The sequence below is a fragment of the Enhydra lutris genome, unplaced genomic scaffold (genome assembly GCF_002288905.1).
Source record: "Enhydra lutris kenyoni isolate GAN:26980312 unplaced genomic scaffold, ASM228890v2 scaffoldscaffold10, whole genome shotgun sequence".
NCBI classification, from domain to species: Eukaryota; Metazoa; Chordata; class Mammalia; order Carnivora; family Mustelidae; genus Enhydra; species Enhydra lutris.
The window spans coordinates 9,137,126-9,157,651 of NW_019154094.1; the positions used below are offsets into that span (position 1 = coordinate 9,137,126).

At 37.9% G+C, this 20,526-nt stretch overlaps 1 protein-coding gene across 1 annotated transcript in view; it reads left to right on the top strand.

The window, feature by feature from the left end:
• Window positions 1–20,526, top strand: part of LOC111144134 (dedicator of cytokinesis 3) — a 588,346-nt gene that overhangs the window by 354,489 nt on the left and 213,331 nt on the right. The window contains exon 7 of the mRNA XM_022498293.1: window positions 15,187–15,271. Within this exon, the coding sequence (XP_022354001.1) occupies window positions 15,187–15,271 (85 nt within the window). The remainder of the gene's footprint in view (window positions 1–15,186; window positions 15,272–20,526) is intronic.

The window sequence follows — 20,526 nt, forward strand, 5'->3', positions numbered from 1 at the left end:
TTTACATTTTATAGCCATACAATTAATCTGAATAAACTACAAATGAGACCTATCTACATCAGTACTTCAAAATATTCTTAACTAATTTGTCATTCAAAAATAGTCCTGCATTTATGCAGTAAGTATGATTCTTTGCTGTTTTCATAGTATTCTTTGACTTTGGCATAGGAAGCTAGAGCAGATAGTATTCAAATTTTATTTCTTCCTAGATATAAAACTGATATAATTCTCAAGTGATTTTGTTTCATTATCTTAAAATCAAGTTCACTGAACTTTGAAGTGACTAGGTCACTTCCTATTTAAGATATACATACATCTTAAATATATTTTGGTACAAGTCTTTATTTCCTCCCCCTCTCAAGACATCACTGAAATGATAAAAATAAAAAGAATGGTAGGGGGGGGGGCAGTAATAAATAGGATATATGAAATCATTGCTAGAAGCTGGAAAGTATTTAAAGTATTTAGTCATGGAGGAAGCCCAGTATATGTGAAAGAAAGTTTAGCTAATGAAAGAGCTGTTCTGTCCTGCAGTTTGCAGAACCATGGAGGATAGGAATGTGCCTCGGTACTTAAAAAGGGGGAATTGCTTAAAATTATATAAAAGGACTAACCCACTGCCATGAGTAGAAAGTCTGGCATCCAGGTATTTGTTTCCCCTTCAGATAAAAGACAGGGAGAATTGGGCAACAAGAGTGTGCACTGGAACCTTATTGCAAAGCTCTCCATATTGTGCCATTTAAGGGTTCCAAAGTATAATGATCAGATCCCTTCTACTTACTGCAAAGAGAAGCTTGCTATTCACCCACTGTATGCGAGAACTCCCCATGTTTCTAGTGTTTTTTAAATTGGGACAGACAATTCAGTATCACCAGGTGTTTAAAAAAAAATCTTTCAACAGGGAAGAGAGACCAGGATAAACAAAAATACTTTGCCCCCAGGAAATAACCTGGCTCCAAAGACACCTAGAGATTAGTAAAAAACTTCTTAAAAAAAAAAAAAAAACCCTCTGTGCATCCTCAAAGAGAATTAAGACCCATTATGTAGAATAATATACGCCGAAAAGGTAATGGAGAATGGGATTTCCAAAATAAAACATTCAAGATGAGACCAGTAAGACAATTTTATGTTATCCCTGGGAAAATAAAGGAAAAGATGGGAAAGGTTGAAGAAAGAACAATACAGAGGTTTAATCGGGGAGTGGGCAGTTGTCTCACATCAGATATTATAATTTCTGGGAAAAGAGCAAAGACAATAAAGAGGAAATTCTAAAGAAATGATAGAAGAGAATTTTCCAGAGCCAAAGAGCCAGGAGTCTTAGTTTGAAGAGCCCACCAAATACCTAGTATAATGAATAGGGGGAAAAACCCAAAACCCACATCAAGGCCTTTTAAGATATTTCAGTATTCAGGGATGAAGAAAAGATCCTAAAAGGTTTTCAGGCAGTTAAACAAGTCTTTTTTTTTTTTTAAGATTTTATTTATTTACTTGACACAGAGAGAGAGAGAGAGAGAGAGATCACAAGTAAGCAGAGAGTCAGGCAGAGAGTGAGGAGAAGCAGTCTTCAAGCAGAGAGCTTGACACAGGGCTTGATCCCAGGACCTGAAATCATGACCTGAGCTGAAGGCAGAGGCTTAACTCACTGAGCCACCCAGGGACCCTGAAAACAAGTCTTCTTACAAAAGAATAAGAATTACACCAACCTTAAATTTTTTTCGGTCACAGTGGATGCTAGAATATAGTGAAGTAAAATATTCAAGATTCTGTTGGGAAATGGTTTGCCAGCCAGGATTTTATGAAGAGCCAAACTGTCTAGTCAAGTGGAAGGGCCAGCCAAAGCCATTTTAAAGTATTCATGGATGTGGAAGTTACTTTTGATGGCCTGTTTCTAAAGAGACTTGAGAATGTGTTCTTGCAAAAGTGGAAGAGGAAATTGGAAAAGAGGAAACACAGAATCTTATCAAGTCAATCCAACCCAGAGTGGGTGCTGTTCATCTTTAGAAAAGAAAAAAAAAAAAAACCCTAAATTAGCTATTTGTGGCCTTTTTGAAGTGACAGCATCCTATCCTTGTTTGTTTCATTAAATTACACCCTTTCTTGACTGCCAGTAGGATTGCTTGGCACACACCACAGACTCCTTGTATAATATAAGGTGACTTCAGGTGTACCATAGATCAGATAGTATTCTCTAAATCTAACTCTGGGCAATAAAAATCGGGCAAAATACTGGATGTTAGCTCACAGCATAGCTACTGATTCTGTCTCCTCAGCCACAAAGAGTACCATGTTGTAAAATGGCATTATCCCATTTGTTTAATAAATTAATGATAGTAATAATTGCAAGAATAACATTACTATGTGCCAAGCAAATTTTAAACTTGAAATGATGATACTAAGTTGCATGTAAGTCATTATGTTGCAGTTTCATTGCAGTTGTGCCTACCTGTAAATGAAGAAGAGAAATATTCAAGAAATATCAATATCTCTTTGTAATAAAACTTGGAGAACAGACCAATCAGATTTTTCAGTCAAATCTGAAAACTTAAAGTTGATGGCTTAGAAATGGTTCAAATTATATTTGAAAAAGGCAAAGACCATAATAAATATCTATCAAGTAAACTGCAGAGTTATCCCACCTTCATTAATAACTTTTTCTCAGGAAAATGTATATGTATGTTGATGGGGAGTATTTATATGTCCATTGTAATAAGTATAAAAATCAGGGATGTAGTTCCATTCCCTTCCCTTCTTTCCCTTCTCCATCTCCTCTCTCCTGTTCCTCCTCTCGCAGCTTCTCTGAATCATTTTCCCTCTTTTCTCTCCTCTACTCCACTTCTCTCCTCTCCTACTCTTCCTCTTCTTTCCATTTTTCCCTCTATTACCAGTGGAAAATATAAAAACTTGAATAAGAACTTTGTACATCTATCATTATTAAAGAAAAAAGACCTATTGCCCCCAGAATTGATAGGACTATTCTCTGGTTCTCACTTGAACTAACCCTTTAAAAAATTTTCCTTCTTACTTTAAAAGAAGAGATGGTATACTGTAGAAATAAAGCCACTTTGTACATTAGGTTATGTAAAGGAGACTTGTTCCATACGGTACCCCAGCACTGATAACTGTATCCATTGTTCTGTTTTATGCCCTGAGAGTTCCACTCTTCTTATCTCACCGCACTTCTGTAAGTGCCATAAAACACTGAAGCTTAGCATATGTTGGCATGTGGGAGATGAACAATCAGTGTTTGTGGAATTATTTTCATGTTTTAATTGATGTAAGTAAATATTAATCATATATTATTTTAAACTTTTATGCCTTTTCAATAACCCCTTACACAGACATGATAGCTCTGCCTTGTCAGAACCTATTTCAGAAGCTATTAATAACAGTTATTAATTATTGAGTACATCTACTTGTGTAACTGTGGCAAGTGCATGACCTAACATATGCATTTTTTTTCAAAGATTTATTTAGTAAAGAGAGGGAGGGAGCACATGTGCAAGTTGAGGGAGGGGCCAGAGGAGAGAAGCTTCAAGCAGATTCCCCACAGAACACTATGTGAGGGTACCACAACCCATATGATCATGACCTGAGCTGAAGCAAAAAGTCAGATGCTTAATGCATTGAGCCACCCAGGTACCCTAACATATGCATTGTTATAATGAAATGCTATTATGCTTCTCCAAGACAAGAGTTCTCTTTTACCTGATGAGGACACTGAGCCTCCAAAGTACTTTTTCCATTGTTGCATAGTGAGTGGCAGAACTGGTTTTTATACCCGGACTGATTCCAAAGTCTATATACTTTCCGCAGGACCTTACCATCTCTCTGATTATTTTTAAGTGTGAGTCTTAAAACCAAGCAAATTATTGCCAATATTTCTAGTCTATGGGTTATTTGATCTTTGTTCTATTCTCCTGGTGTGAACACTGTATGTCCCATAGTATATATCTGATCTAACACTGAACTAGAACTTTAATTTTCTAAGGATAGAAAGTAAACTGGTATTATACTCTTTTATTTAAAGTTTAAATTAAATGCAGCGCTCTCCACATCTATATACAACAATTTTTTTGTTTTCTGAGATTAAGAATTCATAATTAATTAATTAATTAATAATAAAAAACCTGAAGGCCAGGAGTCAAACAGAATTATGTGCACCAGTGTTCATAGCATTATTCACAATAGCCAAAAAGGTGGACACAATCCTGGTGTTGATTGAACAGATGAATGAATAAATAAAATATGGTATATACCTACAATGGAATATTATTGAGCCAGACACAAAAGATGTGTTCCACTTATATGAGGGACCTACCCTAGGCAAAATCACAGAGACAGAAAGTAGAATAGAGGTTACGAGGAGGGGGGCAGAAATAGGAGTAATTGTTCAATAGGTACAGAGTTTCTGTTTGAAATAATGAAAATGTTCTGGAAATAGTGATGAAGGTTGCACAATATTCTGGATACAATTAACACCAATGAATTGTACACTTAAAAAATGGTTAAAATGGCAATTAAAAAATAGTAAAAATTTTTTTTAAAAAGAAGCAGTGTCCTCCAGAGCTTGACTCTGAGCACACAGACAGGCTTCCAAAAATAAAGAAAGAAAGAAATCACCTGCCCCCCGAAAAAAAGGTAACTTTGTATTATACATATTTTACCACAGTTTTCTAAAAGCTAAAAACAAAGAATTGGTGCAGAATTTTAATTATAACTCAAAATCTGTTCAGTACAAACTAGGTTTGCTTCATTTTTAAGTAAATGTCCTCAATTAGACCTTTAATTAAACGTGTACTATTAAATGTTTACCATTAGCTGTTTAAAAAAAGAATTCTTATTTATTTGACCAAAAATACTGAAGAGCCCAGAATTAAATTTATATGGCTTATACTTGTTGGCCTGTTTACATATGTGCACATTCATTCCATAAGTAAAAATTTAAAAATTATATCATGTAAAAATCAGCACTTAAAATGTTGTGTTCTTATATTTTTAGAAGCTGAAATATGGGAAGGGCATAAAACAAAGTCGTACTCAAATGAACTAGCCATTATCTCTGTATAAGTCTCCCATTCAAAGAATGTCAGTTAATTACATCCTCACCAACGGAGTTTTTTTTAATTTTATTTTTTTAGTGTTCCAAGATTTATTGTTTATGCACCACACCCACTGCTCCATGCAATATGTGCCCTCCTTAATACCCACCACCAGACTCACCTAAAATCCCTCCAAAACCCTCAGTTTGTTTCTCAGAGTCCATAGTCTCTCATGGTTCATCTCCCACTCTGATTTTTCCCAACTCACTTTTCCTTTCCTTCTCCTAATGTCCTCCATGTTATTCCTTATGCTCCACAAGTAAGTGAAACCATATCATAATTGACTCTCTGCTTGACTTATTTCACTCAGCATAATCTCTTCCAGTCCCGTCCATGTCGATACAAAAGTTGGGTATTCATCTTTTCTGATGGAGGTATAATATTCCATTGTATATATGGACCATATCTTCTTTTTAAAAATATTTCATTTATTTATTTGACAGAGATCACAAGTAGGCAGAGAGGCAGGCAGAGAGAGAGAGGAGGAAGCAGGCTCCCTGCTAAGCAGAGAGCCCAATGCGGGGCTCGATCCCAGTCCCCTGGGTTCATGACCAGAGCCAAAGGCAGAGGCTATAACCCACTGAGCCACCAAGGCGCCCCAAGACCATATCTTCTTTGTCCATTTGTCTGTTGAAGGGCATCTTGGCTCCTTCCACAGTTTGGCGATTGTGGCCATTGCTGCTATGAACATTGGGGTACAGATGGCCCTTCTTTTCACTACATCTGTATCTTTGGGGTAAATACCCAGTAGTGCAATTGCAGGGTCATAGGGTGGCTCTATTTTTAATTTCTTAAGGTTTCTCCACACTGTTTTCCAAAGTGGCTGCACCAACTTGCATGCCCATCGACAGTGTAAAAGGGTTCCTCTTTCTCCACAACCTCTCCAGCACACGTTGTTTACTGTCTTGTTGATTTTTGCCATTCTAACTGGTGTAAGGTGGCATCTCAATGTGGTTTTGATTTGAATCTCTCTGATGGCTAGTGATGATGAACATTTTTTCCTGTGTCTGTTAGCCATTTGTATGTCTTCATTGGAGAAGTGTCTGTTCATGTCTTCTGCCCATTTTTGGCATATTATCTGTTTTCTGAGGGTTGAGTTGGAGGAGTTCTTTATAGATCTTGGATATCAGCCCTTTGTCTGTAGTGTCATTTGCAAATATCTTCTCCATTCCATGGGTTGCCTCTTTGTTTTGTTGACTGTTTCCTTTGTTGTGCAGAAGCTTTTGATCTTGGAGAAGTCCAAAAAGTTCATTTTCGCTTTAATTTCCTTTGTCTTTAAGGACACGTCTTGAAAGAAATTGCTGTGGCCGATGTCAAAGAGGTTACTGCCAATGTTCTCCTCTAGGATTTTGATAGATTCCTGCCTCACATTGAGATCTTTTATCCTTTTTGAGTTTATCTTTGTGTATGGTGTAAGAGATTGGTCAAGTTTCATTCTTCTATACATAGCTGTCCAATTTTCCCAGCACCATTTATTGAAGAGACTTTTTTCCACTGGATATTTTTTCCTACTTTGTCAAGCTTTTAAAACAATTTGTCTAGCAATATAATTTCAATGTGTTAATATTTTCAACACCTTCCATAAAAATGTTTCTAAAAGTTTCTTCTCATTCTAATCTCATCACTGCTATAGCATACCTACTAAATTAAACTTGTGTTAACCTAGGACCAACACAGCTTAATTGATCTTAGAAACTAAGAGATTGCCTTAGAAAAATACCCAAGTAAGAAAGGCTTTATTCATAGAATAATTTATAAGATTTTTGTATTTCATCTTTAGTAAGAAAGTACAGATTTGAATATGGTGTAAACATTTTACAAGTTTTTATTGAATTAGAATGATGTTTCTGTAGATTAAGGGTCAAATGAAATAATTCATATCTTTTTATTCTGAAGTTTCAACATTAAAGACAAATCATCAATATATAATTTATAGTTCTTATATTGTCTTTCTCTCCCTCTATCATAGTCTCTCTACTCCCCCTCTCTTTTGTATACTCTCCCTCAGATTTTCATATATCCTAACCCACTCATGTCCCTTTATTCCCCCATAGTCTATATCCTTCCCCAAGGGAATTGCTTTTAGAGGAAGCAGCACAAGCAGAAGTTTGGGTTATAATATGCAGAACATACTGCCACCCCCTCCTTCACACCAACAAGTTTCCTCTGAGTAGATTTTCAGCTAGGACTCAGAAGGCCTTATGGCTCAGTACTTTCCCTTTAAGGACGTGGTGATATTTTCCAGCTTTGGGACACCTGAAATTACCAGAAGTTTCCAGCAAATTCTTCTTAGAGTTATTCTGATACAGGGTTTTGTGGCCATCAATTAGTACATTGCTATATCCAAGAAGTCTGAGATAATGATGTTTAAAGTGTGCATGTGTCAAAATCCTTCCATGAAGTTATGTTGAGATGAGTAAATTTCTCTCTCTCTCTCTCTCTCTCTCTCACTCTCACTCACTTTTTGTGCATCTGTTTTGCTCATCATCATACCCTGCACTTAGCACAATGTCTGCACTTGGCAGGCACTACGTGAATGTGAATCTAGGTAATAAAATAGTTTGTTCTTATGACTAGGGGCCACTCATTCACCAATCCATATGTTTCCTTCTGTATTAATATATTTGCATAAAATCATCCCTCAAACTATTATTATTTAATTATTATAGTCACTTATTAGTATTTAACTTTCATGGTTATTAGTAGAAAGATAACAGGTACGTTGGAAATACCATAAGCTCAGAATAAGACAGACATAGTTTGAGACAAGCCCACCTCTGCCCCCTTTTAATTCCTTAAGAAATTAAAAATAGAGTCCACTTCATTAACCTCTCTGGACCTCAGTTTTCTCAAATATAAAATGGATCTAATACTACCTACTTCCCATGTTGCTTAAAGATGATATTCTGCACAACAAAGGAAACAGTCAACAAAACAAAGAGGCAACCCATGGAATGGGAGAAAATATTTGCAAATGACAGTACAGACAAAGGCTGATATCCAGGATCTATAAAGAACTTCTCTAACTCAACACACACCAAACAGATAATCATGTCAACAAATGGGCAGAAGACATGAACAGACACTTCTCCAATGAAGACATACAAATGGCTATCAGACACATGAAAAAATGTTCATCATCACTAGCCATCAGGGAGATTCAAATTAAAACCACATTGAGATGCCACCTTACACCAGTTAGAATGGCAAAAATTAGCAAGACAGGAAACAACGTTTGTTGGAGAGGATGTGGAGAAAGGGGAACCCTCTTACACTGTTGGTGGGAATGCAAGTTGGTGCAGCCACTTTGGAGAACAGTGTGGAGATTCCTCAAGAAATTAAACATAGAGCTTCCCTATGACCCTGCCATTGCACTACTGGGTATTTACCCCAAAGATACAGATGTAGTGAAAAGAAGGGCCATCTGTACCCCAATGTTCATAGCAGCAGTGGCCACAATTGCTAAACTGTGGAAAGAGCCAAGAGGCCCTTCAACGGACGAATGGATAAGGAAGATGTGGTCCATAAACATTATGGAGTATTATGCCTCCATCAGAAAGGATGAATACCCAACTTTTATATCAACATGGACAGGACTAGAAGAGATTATGCTGAGTGAAATAAGTCAAGCAGAGAGATTCAATTATCATATGGTTTCACTTGTTTGTGGAGCATAAGAAATAACACAGAGGGCATGGGGAGATGGAGAGGAGAAGGGAGTTGAGGGAAATTGGAGGGGAAGATGAACCATGAGAGACTATGGACTCTGAAAAACAATCTGAGGGGATGGGAGGTTGGGGGAGCCTGATGGTGGGTATTATGGAGGGCACATATTGCATGGCACACTGGGTGTGATGCGTAAGCAATGAATTCTGTTACACTGAAAAGAAATTAAATTAATTTAAAAAAGGGAAAAAAAGATGATATATATAAAATGCCTATCCCAAGTAAATGTTCAGTAAAGTGTAGCTATTATTATTTATGTCTTATTACATTACTGTATAAATATAAATAAGGCATGCTTTCATTAGTATAGTTATTATCTATATGCTCTTTTTACTCTATTAGGAAAAGCCAGTACATATCGGAAAACTTTTTGTTGTTGTTTTTTAAATTCAGTTAGCCAACAGATAGTACATCATTAGTTTTTGGTGTAGTGTTCAATGATTCATTAGGTGCATAAAGGAAATAATATCTCTAGCCATTGAACCAATTTTGGGGGAGATCCAAATCCTGCTAACTTAAAATATCCATTGTTTATAATTAATTAACTTCATATTATTTTCTATGTTCTGTGGTTCAGATGAGGAACCACAGAAGAAAAAGATACAAAGGAAAATAGAATAGAATATAGAACATTCTAAAGAAATATAAAAGTCAAAGAATTTGATATAGAGATCCAGGACCTTTAAAGAGGTGCACCTGAAAGAATGTAGGACAAGGAGTATCTCTTATTCAATGTTGTGTCACTAAGTTCAGCATGAACTAGCACAGAGTAGGTGTTAATAAATATTTACTGAATTATTGGAATGAGTGAGTGAGTGATCAATGGCTGGTGGTGAGACAACACTAAATGTTTTTGTGAAGACTGTTCACCTAAACAATTAGTAAGATCACTTTTGAAGACTCGGCTCTATACTTCATCTGTATATAGATATGCATAGATGTATACCTCCTGCTTGTGTCCATCTGTTCAAGAGCCTCTTTTCCAGACATTGTATCTCTTTGATCACAGTCCTTGTACCTTAGGTCATATTTTGGCTAATGATGTAACACATAATTATGATAATTATAACAGCAGTAACAGTTTACAATGCCAGACAGTGTGCTAAATGCTTTCCATGGATTGATCTTTGCAACAGCCTGTTAGAATAGATAGAACAGTGTAGCATGGTGGAAGAGCCAGAATGCAAACCAGGAAGTTTGACATCAGAGCCCATGCCCCTCAGTACTCTGCTGCCCTGCCTCCCTGTGCTGGGAAAACAGAGAAGAGACCAAATTAACCACTCTCTGCACTTGCTGTTCACTATTCTTAAACCACAGGGATAAATAACCAGAAGCTTCTTTTCCAGAATGAAATTTGTAATGAATGTGTGTGGCTTCTCACCATATAGCATCTCTGCCTTTGTCCAGTGAGGTCAGTGCTCCAATTTAGGTTTTGAAAACTACTCTCCCTCCTTTGAAGACTATCTCAGTAGAAGGAACTTAGTCTTCATTTTATCAGATCACCCACTAATAATTTTCTTATTTCCTAAAATGATGAAATCCAGAAACTAAAAGGTACTGTGCTCCAATGACTTCTAGGAGATAGAAAACACTGCTTCCATACTCCATGAGTATGAATATTTGCTTGCTCAAAACTGCTGTGGTCCCTGTGTCCAGGACCACTGATGGGAAATGATAGGCCGTCAGAGAGTACCTGTGGGGTGAGTGGATGGGTAAATGCATGGATTGATGAATGGACAAGCAAGCTAAGGGTGTCAAAATGCAAAGACAGAGTTTGCAAAAGTGCCAGGCTAGACAGCTCATAGCTCTGTGTGGCACACAACCACAAAGCATGTACACTCAATCCCAGCCCTATTGACTTAGGTCTACTGGGATTTTTTTCTAATACTGTTGTCTTGAAAATATGTGTTCTGTATATATGCCTCCATCAGAAAGGATGAATACCCAACATTTGTATCAACATGGAGGGCACTTGGGGCGCCTGGGTGGCTCAGTGGGTTAAGCCGCTGCCTTCGGCTCAGGTCATGATCTCAGGGTCCTGGGATCGAGTCCCGCATCGGGCTCTCTGCTCAGCAGGGAGCCTGCTTCCCTCTCTCTCTGCCTGCCTCTCTACTTGTGATCTCTGTTAAATAAATAAATAAAAATCTTAAAAAAAAAACAAAAACATGGAGGGCACTGGAGGAGATTATGCTGAGTGAAAGAAGTCAAGCAGAGAGAGTCAATTATCATATGGTCTCACTTACTTGTGGAGCATTAAGGAATAACACAGAGGACATTGGGTGATGGAGAGGAGAAGGGAGTTGGGAGAAATCGGAGGGGGAGACGAAGCATGAGAGACTGTGGACTCTGAGAAACAAACTGAGGGTTTTGGAGGGGAGGGGGTTGGGGGGTTATGTGAGCCTGGTGGTGGGTATTAAGGAGAGCACATATTGCATGGAGCACTGGGTGGGATGCATAAATAATGAATCTTGGAACACTGAAAAAAACGAAGTTTAAATTTAAAAAAAAATATATCTGTTTTGATTGGAATATTCACTCAGTCCTTTTTGTTACTTAATTGTAATATTTAAACTATTGTATATTTTAAGAGCACTAATGGTTAAAGAATATGTATAGAATTTTGGTTCTTCATTGTTGTATTTTAGAAAGTTTCAATAGCTGCCTATAGAAAATTGGAAAATATTTTTTAGTGATCAAATGTATGATTCCATTTCCCTAATATAAATACTAATGTCATTTTTTATCTTTCCACTGTTTTTTACATGCATATAAAAGTATCTTAAGTACTTTGAAGTCATATCTGAAAAATTATCTTTATGATGTAAATTGATTTTTATGACAAGAGAGGTAGAAAGGATGTGCTTCATCTTTCTCTTGCTTTCCATGACATCGTTGCCTTTACCTGCAGCCAGTGTTGGAAGCCAGAGACCTGAAATTATATCAGAGAAATTAATAATAGCTAATATGAAGTGACTAAATGCAGTATGTTTTTATATAAGAAGACAGGATCCCAGTGATAGAAAAATTATATTTCTTATCAATTTAAGTACATTAACTTCAATAATGAGATTCAATGGCATGGTTTTGCCATTAAACTGTAAACTATCAAAGTTAAGGCCAACAGTGTACTTTTTTTTGCACCTAATTCCAAAAGTTATTTCTTCTTTAAAAATTCATATTTCTCTCTCTCTAGTCCTTTTTTGAGAGAGAGAGAGAGAGAGAGAGAGCGAGCGAGCACATAAGCTGGGTGGGGGGGAGGAGCAGAGGAAGAGGGAGAGAGAATCCTAAGCAAGCTCATTGATATCCAACACAGAGCCCAACATGGACCTAGATCTCAAAACCCTGAGATCATGACCTGAGCCAAAATCAAGAGTTGGATGCTTAACCAATGAGCCACCCAGGAACCCTATAGAAATACATGGGTTTTTTGTTTGTTTGTTTGTTTGTTTGTTTATTGTGTTATGTTAGTCACCATACAGTACATCATTAGTTTTTTATATAGTGTTCCATGCTTCATTGTTTGCATGTAACATGCATTGCTTCATGCAATTTGTGCCCTCCTTAATACCAGTTACCAGGATCACCCATCCCCCACCCCTCCCTTCTAAAACCCTCTGTTCATTTCTGGAGTCTATAGCCTCTCATGGTTTGTCTCCCACAAGGATTTTTCTCCCTTCATTTTACCTTCTCCTAATGTCCTCCATGCTATGTATTAATGGATGATGTAAGTTATATAATAGAAAAACTTGAGTTTTTATCTTTTAGTATAAAAACAGGTTTTTCCTTTCTTCTTGCCTGCTAAAAAGTACCAATCTGAATTTTGATTCTGAATCGTGGTTATCATAGTAGCCTATGAGATTAGCACATTTGCTTCTACCATTTTCAAATAGGTTTGATTTTCCATTTTTATTTTAGCAATCTTTTTGCAACTTCTTTGACCTCTTTATATCTCTTCCTATAAGTAGGTTATAAATTATAAATAAATGCATTTTGGATATACACATGGTTTTTAAATTTATTTTTTCACATGGTTTTATTTTATTTTTATTTTTTTTTAAAGATTTTATTTATTTATTGGACAGACAGAGATCACAAGTAAGCAGAGAGGCAGGCAGAGAGAGTGGAGGAAGCAGGCTCCCCGTGAGAGCAGAGAGCCAGATGTGGGGCTCGATCCCAGGACCCCGGGATCATGACCTGAGCTGAAGGCAGAGGCTTTAACCCACTGAGCCACCCAGGCGCCCCCACATGGTTTTATTTTAAATGAGTGTAGTTTTATGCACAGAAAGAGCCTGCAGAATTAGTTTTGTTAATAGTGATTCATAGCCTAGTTGAGGAGGAAAAAACACATACTTCTCCTTTCATTGCCTATGAAATACTTTTCCCAGATACAATAATTTATAACCCTTGTGTTGGAGTATAGGGTGGTCACAGAACAGCTCTGAAAACCTGATGGGAGTTATAGACCCTCTCTTCAGAAAAAAATCATATGTGAACACACACACACATACTGTTGCAAGCAATTTCAAGGTCCACAACCCCCTCACTCCATTTGACTCCAGGTTTAGAGAGTGAGAAAAGAGCTAACATTTGCTGAACATAAATTATGTGCCATATTTGAATGCAAGAGTTCTGGCTGTCTGGAGTTATTTACACTGCTTCATACTGCCTGCCATAGTTAATCAATCATTAACCACCATCTCTTATTCTTCCCTCTGCAAGTTATACCAGATCTTCCAGATACTGGAGTATTTTTTAGGAGTAATACTCCTTGATTAAATTTTCATATGAAGTTTCTTAAAATAGTGGTTAATCTTCAGAGATTCAAAAATTGACAGTTGTAGATCTTTTGGTGTTTTACACAAATGATGTTTCCAGTTAGAAAATAATGTTATTAGCTTCCTTTTGTCTGTGAACTTAAGGAGGGACAGAGCATCTAAGATTTCTTCTTAGAAGTAAAACCCTCCATCATCACCTATGAGAGAAGAAAACAAGGAACTTAAAATGTATCAGGAATAATAACCAGTTCCACGAATATGCTGGCTATACAAAGAAACACACATTGGTAAGCTGAAAAAAAAAAAAAAGACATGGCTCATGTATGGTAAGGTCTTCACTATAACCAGTGTCAGTATTAATTAAATTTAAAATGAGATTAAAACATACATTTCTTAGGGCGCCTGGGTGGCTCAGTGGGTTAAAGCCTCTGCCTTCGGCTCCAGTCATGATCCCAGGGTCCTGGGATCGAGCCCCACATCAGGCTCTCTGCTCAGCAGGGAGCCTGGTTCCTCCTCTCTCTCTGCCTGCCTCTCTGCCTACTTGTGATCTCTATCTTTCAAATAAATAAATAAAATCTTTAAAACATACATTTCTTTGAGTTCAATATATTTTGGAGGGTGATTTTTTTAATGTGTTTGAATTACAAATCTACTTGGTCCAAGTACATTTGTAATTCAAACACATTAAAAAAATTGAATTGAATATATATATATATATATTGAATTTTAAAAATTGAATTGAATATATATATATTGAATTAAAAAAACACATTACATGAAAGTAATGCATGACTGAGCCTTGAACACACTTGTAGGATTGGGAGGAAGAGAACAATAAAACATGCCTTATTAATAATCTATAGAAAATGCATCCTTAAGGAACTCAAGTAGACTCTTTTTTTTTTTTTTTAGAATCAAATCCCTTGGGCCACCTCCCCATCCTTTAATATTAGCATTATTTTTTTAATTTAAATCAATTAGCCAACATAGTATACATCATTAGTTTCAGATGTAGTGTTCAGTACTAACATTAGCACTGTTAACTGACTTATTAATACACAGTTGTGTTCACACAACGGTTTCTCTTGCAACTAGAAAAAAAATCATTATCTTAACAATGAGATGCTGATAATCAAGTGAGAAAAGGCATATTATATCAATGTTCATTGAAAACTACAGGGTCAAGATGGGATCCTAATACTTTTAGTAGAGTAGTGCATGGAACAAAAGGTGGAAATAAGTTTGCCCAAATGTGAAGAGTGGAGTTACCCAAGGACAGTAGAATTGAGTACTTCTTTTGTTATGATTTATATTTTTCTTGAAGACATGATGCTGAATGAATTCTTTTTACCATCACAAGGGAGAACTGCTTGGTGATTAAAATTGTCAGTTTTAAAATTCCCAGCCTCATTTATTTACCTTAAGGTGAGAACAATTAGGTGTTACTGGACAAAAGCCTGTCCCTGCCAGGGTAATGTCTCAGTCTCTGGCCACAAAGTCATGGCCATGACAAGCTTCTAGGCACATAAGGAGAGATGAGTAATCTGAGGACGTGGCATGCTGAGTGTGTTCTTTCTCTTTACTAGACATTTGGGCCTGGACTTGGTGCCTCGAAAGGACTTTGAAGTAGTGGATTCAGACCAGATTAGTGTCTCAGATCTCTATAAAATGGTAAGAAATCTAACACAGGGTAAGCTTGCTCCTGCACGCCTCATTTTTTCTCCTTTATTATCCCTAGTAACATTATGAAACAATATTGCTGAAGTTGTTCCTTTGTCTTTGCCCCAATGTGTGTAAGGGGTACTCCTTATTCTGACACTACATATCACCTTTGCTTTCTAAATGGAACTACTGTGTAAGGCTGTGCCATAATATCCAGGGATCATTTATCTGTTGGTTTTACTGGTGAATGAAGCTCCTTCAGCCTGCAGCAGTTACCAAAATTCTGTCTCTCCCGCCTCTTAAAAAAAGAAGCTAGTTGAATCTGTAAAGAGCCAATTTATTGGTTAATGTAATGATTAAACCTGGAAATAATGTGCCAGTATTTCTAAGAGAGACCTGATATATCCTTAGTTGTCTATTGGCTGTTATTAAAATGTACTGAATTAATTGATGACCAAGATTACATTTTACAGGCTGAATGAGAAGTAACTAAAAGAAAGGTAAAAAAATTTTTGAGGTAAAACAAACATCAGAAACCTCAGGTGACTATTAAGCTTAGACTAAAGGACTGGGTAAAACCTCACTTTGAGGAGTTATATATTTGAGAAATATTTATTGGTGATAATTACAGGTTTTAGAAAGAAATACAAGTTTCTCTTTAAGAAAAATGTAATTTTTATAGGGAAGTTCAAAGATAGGATGTTGCCTGGTTGAGGATCTTTGAAATTTGCCTAAATAATATACTAGTAACATATCAATTGCTTATGTGTATTTGCTAGTGTATAAAAACATTCGTGTATATTTACCCTAACTCTGTGATAAGCATGGGATATAGAGATTAAAGATGAGCAAGACTTATCCCTATCCTCAAGAATATCACCATCTGGGGTGTTGGTTCTTAACCCTTTCTGGGTCATGAAGATCAGATAGAATTTCTTGCCAGGACAGTGCAAGTGTGGTTTTGCATACAAAGTTTTACACTGAATTTTAGGGAATTGACAGTTCCTTCTGGTAATTGCCCATGGAGTCTATACATGGCCCTCATGTTTAGAAACTATTCTAGTGGGATCAAATATACCACAAGCAAACCATTGCCATATATGTGCTGCATATTCACTGATGTTAGAGAGAGTGATGGATTACTTGGGGCTGGAAAATATCAGTGAAAGCTTCCAGTGGCAGTAATACTCAAGGTGAGCCTTGAGGAGTGGACAGGGGTTCACCCAGAGGACAAGCAAGAAGGAGAGATGTTCCAAAATGACACAATTGCATAGGGAAGTGGTAGTTCCAGGAAACTATAAGGTATTTGGTAACTTTGGCATGTAAGTATGTGTTAATGTTTGGGATAGTAAGGTGCAGAAGGAGGCAAGTGTCAGATCATGAAGAGTTTTGTAAGGCCCAAAATGCCCCTCCAGCAGTCTGACGTAAGTATAGGAGTAACATGATTGGATAAGGATATGGGTGTTTTGTTTGGTTGGTTTTTTCTAAGAGAGAGAATCTCAAGCAGGCTCCCTGTCCAACACGAAGCCCAATACAGGGCTCAGTCTCACAATCCTGAGATCATGACCTGAGCTGAAATCAGAGTCAGACACATAACTGAGAGAGCCACCCAGGCACCTCTAGATATGGGTTTTAAATGCTGTCTCTGTCTATAGGAAATGTAAAATACAGAAGACCAGAATCAGGGAGGAAGGGGATGACAGAAGTGATTTGGATAATAAATAGTGACTAGACAACAATAGGAATGATGAAGAAATGCAGTGGAGTATATAGATGTTAGTGAATAAAAATCAATTTGATGATCAATTAGATGTGGAAAGTGAAGGGTGATTGAGAGATTGAGGCTAAGAACTTTCCTCACAATGGTGGCTTAGAGGATGCTATTTTTGGTGAGGATTTTGCATTTTATTCTAAAGCCTGTGAAGGTATTTAAGCAGGGGAATCACATTATCTGTCTTACATTTTAAAAGGATTCCTCCAGTTGCAGAAGGACTGGAGCGGGGCAATAATGGAATCAGGGAGCAGTCATTCAAGCAAAATGATGTTAATTTCAGTATTTGGGCTAGAGTTGGAGTAAAGAAAGTAGTAAGAAATTGTTGGATTATGAATGTGTGTTTGGAGATAAATTCACTTGGAGTTTTGATAGATTGATTTGGTATGTGTGTACAAAAAAGGGAAAGACCAGAGAAGAATGACTCTATGTTTTGATCTTCCCAACTTTAACCTTATAAAAGTAGAATAGGAAACACTGTGGGAGAAGCAGGTTTGGGAGTACAGCAGTGGGGATCAATATATTGGTCTGGTTTTTCCTTTCAAGTTTGAGATGCCTTTTAAAATGCCAAACTGAGATGTTGAAAGTCTGGACCTCAGAAGTGAAGTTCAGATATAACAACTTTAGAGTTATCAAAGTATATGTTGTGTTTAAAGCTATTGGATGAGATGACCACTCCTTTCCCCAGACCTCCATACAGTGAAACTCAGTGTTCAGCAGATTCTACCCAGAACTTCCAGACAGCCAAACATCAGTATGGAGGAAATCTCCCATGAAAGTTAGAGACCAGAACAAATACATGTGAAAGAACTTGGAAGAAACAGACAAATCAGTAGAAGAAAATGGTGGTTGCTGCCTGCAAAGAGAAATGAGGAAACAACAGGGAGACAGAGTAGAGCAATCTAAGAAGCAATCAAAGGAGCTCTAGAAAATTACAAACAAGATAACAGGGATAAACTTGACATAAAGATTAGAAAATAGGACAACAGCAACAAAAAGTTATCAACAGGAGAGAAATGTTAGAAGTTTGACCCAAGAAGTCCAATATCCAAATAATGGAGTTTCAGAAGAGAGAACAGAAAATAAGAAAGAAAATTACTGAAGATATCGTATTAAAAACTTTTCCAGGTTGATGTTATCACCAAGATGATGTAATCAGAGTTTTCAATCCTCTGTCCCCCATGAAGATCAACAATTAGATAGGCATGAATGAAAAATAGCTCTGGGAGAGCTCAGAAGAAACTATCACTTAAGAAGCTTCAGTAACACAGTAGAGCAAAACCTCAGAATAACCATACGTAAAGGGTAGGAAAAACAGTTTCATTTTGCTGCATCATTCCATACCCCAGGCTGACACTGCTCAGCACCAAGAAAGAACTCCCTGGCCTAAAAAGCATTCCCCTCTCCAAAAAGAGGAGAGGGGAATGAGTAACCAGCTTACCCAGCCCTTCAGGCCACTATACAAAGGACCCACTTTAGTTTTACCACACCCAGAGACTGGCAAGGCTGAGACATCTAGAAATAGTTAGGAACAAGGAAAAGGGCAGGGACTACCCATGTCAGCCATGCCGTAAGAGTGACCATGGTTCCCACTGGCCTGCTCTGCATAGGATCCCGGCAGCCTTCACTGCTGAGGACTTCAACTACCCTTACAGATGTCGCAAACCCCCTCAGCTTTCGTCACAGAGGACCTTTTGTCATAGACCCCAGCAGACTGTTCACAGAGGACCTCAGCATCTTCTACCTTTGAAGAAACGAGTAGAATTAGAAGCTGACACAGAATGCCTGCAGATTTTTTTCACCCACGGGTATTTGCATTCACAGATGCCAGCCCCTTGAGCACCTCTTGCTTTCTCCCCACCCCTTGCTGGGACATGAAATGTGCAGCAGCCAGCCCCTGTCTCTGTAGCTAGGCACATGTAACATGCCAGCCTAGACTCCCATGGCTGACCTCCATGGTTGTGCATGTGTTCATGCCTAGCCCCTGCAGCTGTGTACCTGCACAATGCTGGCCTGACTTCTGCCACTGGCCTCCACTGCCGAGCGTGCTGCCATGCTGAACTCCTATAGACTCAGGAGTATATGCTAGCAACCAAGGCCCTGACAGCTTATGGGTCCATATTTGCCCTTGACACTTGTCAGTGGCCTGTATTCCTGGGCTCATCTAAAGCCCCTGAAGCTATGCACCTGCATATTGCCAACCCAACTCCTGTCCCAGTCTCCAATGCCTCTACAGCTATACAAATTCATGCCAATAACCAGGGCCTCTGCAGTTGCTAGTGTATGTGCAACTGGCATCAGCCTCTTCTGCTGATTCCAGCCCTGACCATTACCTCTGTGTCTGCAGCTTTACCCTGACATTTTGCAGGTATCTGCAGCTGGGGGTACACACACCACCAGCTCTGGCCACCACTGCTATCTGCCCACATTCCTAGCTGCTGGACTTGGAAGAGCCACTGAGGTCCCCAACAACCATTGTAGACACCGTCGACCCTTTGCAGGTCTCCACAAGGATCACATGGTTGTTGATGTTGTGGACCCATGTGGCCTAAACCAATGAGGTATACATTCCTGGCCCCAGAGCTGCCACATGCACTTAGCAACCTGCACCACTAGACCCAGAGTCACAGCATTCTCTGGCATGCTTCCATCCACTGGTGAAGGTCTTCCCTCTATCTAACTCAGTTAATACAGTCTGGAAGAAGTGACTGCTCTTCACAGGGCACATACAACTATTCAAGAGTACAGGAATTGTGAAAATCAAGGAAACATGATACTACCAAGGAACCCAATAAACTTTCAGTGACCCTAAAGAAATGGAAATACACAAATTGTCTGATAAATAATTCAAAGTAATTGTTCTAAAGATGCTTAGAGAGCTTATAGCTCTCACAGAAAAACAGTTCAACAAAGTCAGGTAAATAATACAAAAAAATGAAAAGTACAACAAAAAAAATAGAAAACATAAAAAATAACCAAATAAATTTTGGAGCTGAAGAATACAAACACTGAAGAACTCAATAGAGAAAAACTAGGAGATAGCCCATGGAATGGGAGAAGATTTTTTGCAAATGACAATACAGATAAAGGGCTGATATCCAAGATACACAAAGAGCTTCTCAAATTCAACACTCAAAAAATTACTAATAACCCCGTCAAAAATGGGCAGAAGGTATAGACACACACCTCTCCAAAAAAAACCTACATATGGCTAACAGACACATGAAAAAATGCTCAACATCACTAGCCATCAGGGAAGTACAAATCAAAACCACACTGAGATACCACCTTACACCAGTTAGAATGACAAAAATTAACAAAACAGGAATAAGAATAGGTCCACACCCCGTCACCTAATAGTAAAATTTACAAGTCTTAGTGACAAAGAGAAGATCCTGAAAACAGCCCGGGAAAAGAAGTCTGTAATGTACAACGGTAAAACTATTAGATTGGCAGCAGACTTATCCACAGAGACCTGGCAGGCCAGAAAGAG